The 10,632-nt window shown below is 53.1% G+C and overlaps 2 protein-coding genes across 2 annotated transcripts in view; both read left to right on the top strand.

Moving 5' to 3' along the window:
- The window catches only part of FOXC2 (forkhead box C2 (MFH-1, mesenchyme forkhead 1)), a 3,069-nt gene extending 1,808 nt beyond the window's left edge, over positions 1-1,261 (top strand). Inside the window, exon 2 of the mRNA XM_008569980.1 lies at positions 3-1,261. Within this exon, the coding sequence (XP_008568202.1) occupies positions 3-371 (369 nt within the window). The 3' untranslated portion in view covers positions 372-1,261. The remainder of the gene's footprint in view (positions 1-2) is intronic.
- An 8,863-nt stretch (positions 1,262-10,124) lies between these two features.
- The window catches only part of FOXL1 (forkhead box L1), a 1,183-nt gene continuing 675 nt past the window's right edge, over positions 10,125-10,632 (top strand). The window contains exon 1 of the mRNA XM_008569979.1: positions 10,125-10,619. Coding sequence (XP_008568201.1) covers positions 10,125-10,619 — 495 coding nt within the window. The remainder of the gene's footprint in view (positions 10,620-10,632) is intronic.

The following is a 10,632-nucleotide window of genomic DNA, read 5'->3' as shown; positions in this document are numbered from 1 at the left end:
AGGGCGCGCTCGCCGCCGCGGGCCACCACCACCAGCATCACGGCCACCACCATCCGCAGGCGCCGCCGCCCCCGCCGGCTCCCCAGCCCCAGCCGGCGCCTCAGCCCGGGGCCGCCGCAGCCCAGGCCGCCTCCTGGTATCTCAACCACAGCGGGGACCTGAACCACCTCCCCGGTCACACGTTCGCGGCCCAGCAGCAAACTTTCCCCAACGTGAGGGAGATGTTCAACTCCCACCGGCTGGGAATTGAGAACTCGACCCTCGGGGAGCCCCAGGTGAGCGGTAACGCGAGCTGTCAGCTGCCCTACAGATCCACGCCGTCTCTCTACCGCCACGCCGCCCCCTACTCCTACGACTGCACGAAATACTGACCCGCCCCAGGCCCTCTCCTGCCCCCAGTCCGCTCTGGCTTTGCCTCCCAGACCCGACACTCTCAGACGGCTAAGGCTGCAGAGATGCAAAAAGAAACAGAACATGTCCACCAAGTTTTTCTCAGACCCGGGAGCAGAGAGCGCGCGCGCCAGCCCTCAGCCCTCAGCCCTCAGCCGTCTGTGAAGGTGCAGGTAACTTTAATTCGCCGCCCCGTTTCTGGGATCCCAGGAAGCCCCTCTGAAAGGACGCAGCCCAACGAAATATTGATTTTAAAATCCCCCTCCCCTCCAGGATGGCTGTGCTCCGCTCCACTCGGGGTTTCGAAAATTAAGTTATGGACCAAATCCCATAGCGACCCACTAATGGCTTTCTGTAGAGCCCCCCATAGGTGTATGGGTACGGGAGTCTCTATAGATAATGTACGTGCTGTGTGTAATTTTAAATTCCTCTAACCGTGCTGTACAGATGTGTGGATTTGTAATCAGGCTATTTTTTGTTGTTGTTCAGAGCCATTAATATAATATTTAAAGTTGAGTTCACTGGATAATTTTTCATCTTGCCCAACAATTTCTGACTGCCAAATTAAATTCAAGAAACCTATGTGGGATTTTATTTTTTTTCTGTACAAGTATGAGATATAATTCTTTTCCCAGTTATAGGTCTTTTACAAAACAAGAAAATAATTTATTTTTGTTGGTGGTGGATAAAGTCAAGTATCTGATACTTTTTATTTACAAAGTTTGATGGTATTGTATAGTAGATTCCACCCTGAGTATTCCTAAAAGAAAAAAAAAACCCTCAAAAATTTTTAACTTCATCTGTGTTTGTCTTATGTGGTCTTAATTGTTGTACTTACCTTAAAATAAACCCATGTGTTGTTCTGCCCAAAGTTCGGAGAGCGTGTTTGTGTTATTGCATTTTTCAAAAACCAGGTGTGCTTTCAAACCCACCTGTTTTGGTTATTTTTGTTACATAGGTGTGTATACGTGTAGACATATAAAAGTGATCCCAGAGGAATGGAGACATTCCCCTATTGTCTTGTTTAGTGACAGAAAAGGCTTTTGATTAAAAAATCTGGGATTTTTTTTTCTCAAGTCAATCTGTATAACTTGTCCTGTTAATGGGGATGCCTGAAGGACGGGGACCAGTCACTTGCTGTAATGCATTTTGTTAAATTCAGAAAAACATGCCAATTGTCAAAACAAACAGTGCCAGCCCATCTCAATGTCCAGCTGTGCCCAATTTAGGAGACGCACAAGAGGGGAAGGATAAACGTTTGCCATTTGCTAACTACAACCGAGGGTGAGTCCCGCTTTCCCTCGATTTCCTAAAATGCGGACTTTTTTCCCCACTTTAATGGTTTCCCAGAGAAGAATTTGAACAGGGCCAGTGAGGGTCCAAAGGAGACTGATTCCCTAGTGTTTAATGTCGGATCCCCTCAATGGGCAGGTCAGAGGTGGATTTTGGACTGTTTTAACTTCTCGATTTGATTTCTAAATCTTCACCCTCAATGCAGAGAAAAATTTTAAAATCTCATAGCCCTTTAAAAATAATTTATGATGCTTTTAGAGTTCTAAATTGATCAACTTTTTAAAGATGTTAAATAATAGGGGGAATATTTTTTTCTTTTCAATTTTGATATCTATCTTTTTATTTTTAATAAGAACATAGCCTTTGTGAAATGTAGCTGGGGAAATGGCTTTCTTGTCTGTTTCACGGGCTGAAATCTACAACTCCCCTGCTGGCCTCTCCCTGTGAATTTTGGGACCAGAGCTTCACCAATTCCCACCCCAGCAGGTGAGCTGCACTTTGCCAAAGGTGGAGTTCTTTGTGGATTTAACATTTCAGGCGATTATAATTTTGCCAAAGGTGATTTTGCTTGGTGCAATGGGGCTGAAGTAACCTGGGTGGTGGTGTTGTTTTAAACATGGCATTTTATCTTTATGCTATGTTGAAACAGAATTAGGGGAAGTTTGAAGCATAATCATTTCCCTCATATGTGCAATACAGATTCTTTTAATCTGCGGCCCCAGAGGTGGTGCATGGTTAAGGCTAAAGGATGCATTTTATTCCTTGTCATAAGGTGTGGGACTCGACTTTCAGCAGGCCCCCAGGCCAGGAGTAATTTGGTTCAGCAAGCCGAAGGGGGAGCTAACGCGGGAGGGGGCCCCTCTCTGAGTTGCAGAATAAGGTGCCGGAGCAGTCCCTTGCCACTTCTGCTTCTGCTGTCCTCGGGCCTCTGCCCCAGGAGAAGAGGAAAGTATTCTAAACCTAAGTAATCGGGCTTTCTTCTTCCCCGCATGTTGCAAAGGGGCCACCCTGAAAGCTTGCCCTCCTCTTGAGGTTTGGAACCTTCGGTGCCCTATTAGTGAAGAGGCCTGAGACACACCGGACATAGAGGAGAGAGAGAAGTGGGCTGAGACATCTCGCAAGGCTGCTAGTGAATCCACGCTGGGCCTTTGCACACGTAGAAAGGCTTCTTAAAGAAGTCCCCGTTGTGTGCGGGCCGGTAACCCGAGTGGGTAGCTTGAGAAGATCTCTCCTCCCCTTGTGGAGGCTATGGCAAGGGGGTCTTTCCGTTCCCCTGGGAACGCAGGCAATTCGGGAGATTGTTTTGGGGGCTTTACGCAGGACTCCAGAGGCGACAGAGTGTAAATCCAGTCCCCTGGGGTACGTGAGGCCCGGGCACTTTGGGAGTGGCCCCGGGACCCTCGAAGGCTTCCCCGATCTGAGGCCACAGCGGCCGGGTTAGTCGCGGGTGAGGCCTGGCCACGCGCGGCACGCTGCGCTAAGAGCTGGGCTCAGCCCCTGCGCTCAGTCTAACGCAGACGCCGCGGGGACCTTGGGCCTAGGGACTTAGCAGCCTCCGGGGCGTCTGTTGCTTCCCCAGCCAAGTGGGGAAGCAACGGTGCTGTGAGCCGCGCCGAGCCAAAGCGCCCGCCCGACTGTCGCGCGTCTTCGCAGCCACCCCGCGCGTCTGCTGCCCAGCTCGCAAGGACCGCGGGGGTGCAGGTTGTCTTTGAGGCACGTATCTGCTTGCTGCCCGTTTCTTCAGTCGCCCAGTGCTTGGGAGGCCCAGGGGCTTTCAGGAAATGAGGAAAGGAGGTCGGGGATAGAAGGTTGTCCGCCACAAGCCTGTTGGGACTCGGGGCTGGGGCGGCTCTGCGGTCCCCGCAAACGCAGTCTGCACAATGCCATGTCTGATAACCGTGTTCCTTCCTGACGTAAGAAGAAGATACAGCTGGACACATCGCAAAGATGTTGCAAATAAAATGAAAGCAATCCGCACACCACGGCAGAGACTGTTTCCCGTAGAGTTAACCCTGCGTCCTCGGCTGGCCATGGCTGGGAGGACTCTGACTCTAACCAGAGTCCAGTTTTGCCAGAGATGGGCGGCTGGAGAGACCCCTGGCCTCTGAGCATCTCTCACATTCCCAGCCCAGGAAAGCTGCAGCTGGAGGAGCCCCTACCACCCGGCTTCTTGCAAGACTCCAAGGCCCTGCCCCAAACTCACAGCGTTTAGGAAGAGGGACTGCCGGTGTCAGGGTGCCAAGGCCTCTCCCAGCACTGACTTGTGTCTTCGGTCAGGGGTCCTCACTGCCCTGGCCCAAGTGGTTTGTCCCCACAGATGCAAATTCATTGGTGACTTGCGTTCCTGAATTGCTCAAGCACTGGGCTAGGAATTAGACCCACATCTCGCAGAACAAAACTCTTCCCCTCCCTGGCCTCGGTCTTTTTATCTGTAAAATGACCAGGTGGCCAGGGTGGGCCTGCACTGTCCCTCAGCATAGCCAGCGCTCCTGCAACTGGCTCTTGCTTATCCAGCTGCTCGCCTATGGTGAGAAATGAAGATCAGAAGTTGGAGAAGAAAATACAGGGTCCTGGGAACTTTGGCGCTGTGCTCATCGACCTTTTGGGGTCCATCTCCTCCCCTTTATCCCATAACTGCCTGGGGGTTGACGGAGGAGGATTGTGAGCTGCACTCAAAGCACAGAGAACAGAGTCCCCAGCTTCCCACCCTCAATTCCAAAAATATGGGGAGGAGGTGTTGGTTAAGGTTGGCTGATGGGAATTTATTGTTAACTGCAAAGCTGAGGTGGGTGAGGATAGAGACACAGAGAAAAGACACCCACCGATGAATGGGCAGAACCAAGTTTCTTGAGAAGGTGCTGGGGGCTCTGAACCCATGGCTGGCACCTCGGGGAACATGTGCTTGCGTGGGTCGCTGGGATTGTACGCTCCTGTCTGACTCTCATATGTGCTGAAGGTGAGTAGACATCTGAGGTTTTACCCCTTAAGTGCAGGTAGGTTAGGGATGACTGGGGGTCCCAGGTAAAGTGCCTCCATTCCAGGTGAGCGGACAGGCTGGGTCAGCGTCCCCCAAGGGCCACCCCTCTGCCTCCCAGCACGTGCCTTCTTGCACCACATTTTTGAAATGCTTTCCCAAACTTTGAGAAGCATTCCCTGCCTGCTTTTTTCTTGCATGGCCTCGGCTCTCCAAGGCGTTTGAAATGTTTGCTTTCTGACATAGGCATGTAAGGAAGGGGATGAAGTGTTTCAGAGGAGTTTGGAAGGCTTGCAGCAGCCATTGGGGACAGCCACTGCGTGCCCGGGGAGACGCCAGTCACCTTTAATGCCAGCCAGACTTTACCTTACTTTTTAAACATGCCTGCTCTACAGTGAAAGTAGAAAGACATATCTTGCATAGAGTTTGATTCTTGAGCGTATCTCTTGGGGTGCCACACTTTTTCCAAATGTCAGGCTTGTGGGGATTTAATTCTTGGACTGTGAATGTGTAAAGAGTTTAAATGGGGAGAAGGGGACAGTTGACAGGCTGCTGGCATCCCAGATCTCTTTCAGGGAATGGAGTTGGGGAGCACTGGGAGGCTTACACCCTTCTCATGTCCTGGGGTGCAGCTTTGGACTATGGAACCTCAGTCTGTGCCCATCCAGGCTAGAAGGTCCTGGAGGCCAGCAAGGCCCCTCTGACCCGGAGGCTCCATCCAGGGCTCTGGGCCTTGCCTCTCCCAGCAGCCCTCTGGCCTTCGCTGTCACTCTCCCTCACAGGCAGCCTCCCCAGCCGAGTCTTTCCCTCCAAATCTGAATCCACACATACCAACTCAGGCTCCTACAACCAGGCCTGCCAAGGGTTACCTTAAGTTCTCTGGGCCAGTTTCTCAACTTAAAAAATAATAAAATTATTGAATAGAGTTATCGTGAGGATTAATGAACCTAACACACATTGGCAAAGTGCTTCCCTAGTGCCCTGTCCAGAGTAAGGACTCACTGTCAGCTATTAGGGTTGCTGGAGAACAGAAGAGAAATGATTGATCTCAACGAACTGCATATATCAGGCCGTGCTTTGGGCAGGGCAGGGCTTCACCCTAACCACCCCTGTTAGGAGCCTTTCAATCATTTGGAGAACAAGGTGAGCTATACATAAGTGCGTCATTTGGAAAATCCTGCCGCCATCACCTTCATGTCCCGACCCCAGGCTCGCTCCACCCAAAGAGAAGCAGCAGAGGACCCTGCTACCCCATCCTGGAAACCTTGCACTCTTCTCAAAGTGGCAGGGGAGAGGAGGAGAGGGTCTTCTGGGTTTTGGTGGGATATAAGTGAAGTCTCTGGGGTTTCCTACTTGTGATGTCCCAAACCCCTGGGCTCTGGAGGTGTCGCATACCTCTTCTCTCTAGTGGGTTCCCTCTCCTGATGTCTGCTCCAGACAGTCTCTCTATCTGAGCCCCTGAAGACACCTGAGCATGGCAGACGTCAGAGCACCCACCTTTGGAGGACAATCTTGTGCGTTCTCATCCCTGTTCAGCCATTCACTACCTCTACGGTCTTGGGATGTTCTATGCCCAGACTCAGTTTTGTCATCTGTAAGATGGGTGAATACATCTCTCTTGTCTTTCATAGATGCTGTGAGGGTTAACGAGGGAACTTCCACAGGGCCCTGAGTGTTCACACATAGTAACTATTATAATATGATTGTTTCTCTGTCTTTGGAACACGTCCTCCTGGGAGGCAAGTTATCCTCCCGGGCCTCAGTTTCCTGGTCTGAAAAATGGGAATGACAAAGTTTTCTATTAGGGTTACTGGGCAAATGGACTGACTTCGTGTAAGCAAAGCGCTTGGAACAATGCCTCTCATAGTAGCACTCAATACTGTTTATTTATTGATATTATTATTTCCATCTTTGTCCCCAGCATTTTTAGGTTTTCAGTGGCTGGTTTAAGTCCTGCATCTTTCCAAAGCCCTGTCTTCTCAAACATAATGGACATCTGATAGAATCAAGGCTACTTCAAAAACTTCACGGAAAAGTAGAACTAAAAGATAATAGGAATCTTCGATGAACTTTTTGAAGTACCCTTGTACTTATATACAACCTGTTAACTGTCTTCACACTTGGAAAAGTGATCCAGATATTTGGAGAGATGAAGCCGATCATGGTGAACCTGGGCGTCTGCTCTTTCCTTGCCTGTGCCGCCGGGGAGGGTGGCGGTGGGGGCAGTGGGAGGAGCTCCGCCTCTCACCCTTCAGCCCTTTTTTCTGAGGCCTCTTTCCTCCCCAGTGCCTGGGCTCCGTCCAGCCTCCCCAAGGAGCGCACATCCGTTTTGTCCCAGGGCTGGGAACGGTGCCGTCCGTCCTCATCCCACGCTGAACTCGATTTCTTGCTCAGGCCTCAGAGTTGGAAAGGCCCCCGCCATTCCTGGAGCATCCTGGCTGGCCAGAGGTCCCACGGCTTTCCTGCAGGCTGGGAGATGCGCTCACACCAACTGTCTTCGAAGACCACTAGCTTTTCTGGGATCTGTAGGCTTATGAACCTGCAGGGAACTTTTGGTGTCCCCATCTGGCTCTCTGGAGACATCCACTCCACCCGGCTGTCTCCCAGGCTCAGCCGCCGCCCACCAGGTCTCCGACTCGTCCTCAGCCAACAGAGCTTCCGCACGAGGGCGCATCCGCTCTCGGACGCCAGGGGCTTGTGCCTCGCACTACCCGGAAACATGGAAATATGCCCCAGCGTGGGGGTTCCTTCCAGCAGCGGCCACTCCTAGGCTCAAGTTACAAACTTCACCTGGGAGCCCAGGATTTATCCTCGCGCTGAGCCTGGCTGGGGCGCGATGCCAGGATTCTACAGCTGAGTCTCCGGGAGTCTTTGCAAAGTTCTGCACGCGCAGGGCTGGGTGTGCACCTCCAAAGTGCCTCTAGAATTCGGGTATTTATTTTTTTCTCCCTTTACTATCGGTGCCCCGCCCACCGGCTGCGCGTGTCCCCGCCCGTGTCCGGCCCATGCCCAAACTGGGTGGTGTTTATTATTGCACGAATTCTAGCTTGGATTTGCTTTAGAGTTTAAAAGACGCGCTGGGACGGCGCGCATTTCGGGAGACGCAGGGATGTGCGTGCTGGACTTGGGGTGTCCAGGGAGCTCTAGGAGGGACTGTAGGATGCAGAAGTGGGGGAGGCGGTTGTATAGTGACACCCGGTTGTCTCTTGGTCTGGAATGTTAGAGAGGGCGCGGAGGCTGGAAACAGGGAGCTGGATCCGAATTTGAGCTTGCTGGGGGCACGCTGGTATGGGAAGGTTGGGAGACCCTGGGGACTGCAGGGCCAGTGGGTTGCAAAGGCGCGTTTTGAGGGTGTTGGGGATGGTTTTTCACCCCAGGGTTGAAAGGGATGAGCCGGTGAGAGCGAGGGTTCCTGAGAGGACAACGCTCCGCCCCCTCCTGGATAGAGGGCCACCCCCGGACCTAGGCCGGGCCGCACCCTTGGCCTACGTTAGAAATACCGGGCTGCGGAGGGAGGTCCGGAGGTGTCCCAGGGCCCGGCGGGTGCTCCCTCAGGCGGTGCGTCCACCCAAACCGGTTTTTCCGCACTGATTCCGACTCCCCCCCCCCAATTTTACCCGTTCCCCTGTATTCTATTTATTCCACGGGTTGGATATCTGGAAACCCCCAATCACGTGGTTAATTTTCTGGATTCCCTATTTTACAGTGGGATGCTCCCCTCTTTTTGTGTTCAGAGACTACCTAACCAGTCCCCATCCTGGTATCATCTCTGTGACAGCGTCAGCGGCAGACATCGCTCCGCCCCCCATTAGTGCGCATTTAGTGTCTCTCGCCCCCTTCCCAGCGGTGCATGGCGGTGGGCAGTTTCCACCCCACCTGCCGTGCGCACCCCTCCCTCTTCTCTTTGGCATCGCAGCGCGATTTACTCAATGAAACGCTAATTCAGTTATCCCCAATGTTTTCTTTTTCTTTTAAAAAATATTCCGCGGAGATCGTAAACAGGAACTAGTCACGCTACGTTCACCCCAACCCTACCCCGCCGCGGTGGAGTCGGGGGAGAGACACCTCCTTGGGAATCAGCATCATTCAGGATTTTTTTATTCAGACTGTGACATGGCTAAATGTGAAATGAGACGGGGTGGGGGGTGCTTACACCCCAGGGTGGTGGGTGGGAGGCGGGGAGAGCAAGCAGGCTTCCCAAATGCTTAATGTAATCACGGGCCAGCTGCATGCACTTGTAAAGTTGTTATAACCCCCCTCCTTGTTATAAACAGGAAAGCACAGAATATAAAGCAAAAGACCCGCATTCACAAATACCAGCCCTCACGAGCCAGCTGCCAAATTCCCCTTTTATGGTGTTCCTCGCTTGCAACCTTAGCCTCGCCCGAAAGACCTTAGTTTTGCCCCCAATTCTCCCAACCAGTTTACACAGAAACCTTCCTTAAGGGAGTGATGGACCAGGTACCCTACACTCTATCCTGCTCAGCAGTGGCCTATGCCTTCCCTTCCAGAAAGGCTGGGCTCCCGGAGTCCACTGATCTCCTAGGAGCCTTGTGGGGTGGTGGGGGAGCCTCTGGGTTACTAGGTCCCTAAAGAGTGACTGTCTCTTATTGTGTGGGGGGGAGGGGGTCTGCAGAGTATCTCTTCAGGCAGGGCTGCATCCTCTCCTCATCAGACACCCAAACCTCTTAGATAGACACACCTCCAGCATCCCCACCATGTCTAAAAGGTTTCAAGGACCTCAGAAAGCATTTTATAAGACTGTGCCATCTCTATATCTCCTATTAAGCCTGGGAGAAGAAGAGACCTTTTGTGGGAGGTCCCAGGCTTACCGGGGCTCCCCCAGGCCAGCGGTAAAACTCACCCCTGAGTCCCCACCCCCATCTCCACCTCCCCTTCCTGGCCAGGCGGACCCTGCTCCGAGCCACCGCGGTCCACATCCTGCCTCACTGACTGTGTGTGCTTACAGCGTCAAGGGGTGGACGTGATATTTCAAACATCAGATCAGTGCGTTTATATATTGGGTGCCCGGAAATTTTTCCAAATAAACACAGCTTGATTCAACTTGGGTGGGCGGACTTATCAACAGACTAATTCTATAAACAAATGAAGGAATAGCCCCGAAACTGATTGGCTGGTATCAAAAAGACACGTGGAGGGAAAAGCTTGGAGTTTTTCAGCAATGAAATTTTAATTAATGTGGGTGGGCTGAGAACACAACGACTGTTTATCATAGACAATTTATTTTCCAGCGCTAAGTCAACATATAATAGCAAACTTACAACAATTATTTAACATTTTTAAAGCCATGAAGAAGGGACAGAGCGCGGAGCGGCTGGGCAGAGCGGCAGAGCCGGAGGCAGACTCGCGGCGGTCTCCCCAGGAGGGCCCTCGCGCCGCGGGGCGCAGTCCCTAAACCGCGCGGCCGCCTGCGTCTCGGGGAAGGCGGCGCCGGCTCTCGCTCGCCATGAGCCACCTCTTCAGTCCCCGGCTGCCTGCTCTGGCCGCCTCGCCCATGCTGTATCTCTACGGCCCCGAGAGACCCGGGCTGCCTCTGGCCTTCGCCCCCGCGGCTGCTCTGGCTGCCTCGGGCCGGGCGGAGCCCCCCCAGAAGCCGCCCTACAGCTACATCGCGCTCATAGCCATGGCCATCCAGGACGCGCCCGAGCAGAGGGTCACGCTCAACGGCATCTACCAGTTCATCATGGACCGCTTCCCCTTCTACCACGACAACCGGCAGGGCTGGCAGAACAGCATCCGCCACAACCTCTCGCTCAACGACTGCTTCGTCAAGGTGCCCCGCGAGAAAGGGCGGCCGGGCAAGGGCAGCTACTGGACGCTGGACCCTCGCTGCCTGGACATGTTCGAGAACGGCAACTACCGGCGCCGGAAGAGGAAGCCCAAGCCGGGCCCCGGGGCCCCGGAGGCCAAGCGGGCCCGCGCCGAGACGCACGAGCCCGCTGTACGGCCAAGGC

This window comes from Galeopterus variegatus, unplaced genomic scaffold, assembly GCF_000696425.1.
Source record: "Galeopterus variegatus unplaced genomic scaffold, G_variegatus-3.0.2 Scaffold550, whole genome shotgun sequence".
In the NCBI taxonomy this organism is placed as follows: Eukaryota; Metazoa; Chordata; class Mammalia; order Dermoptera; family Cynocephalidae; genus Galeopterus; species Galeopterus variegatus.
Note: the sequence above shows the minus strand (reverse complement) of the source record. Positions and strands in the feature narration are given on the sequence as shown.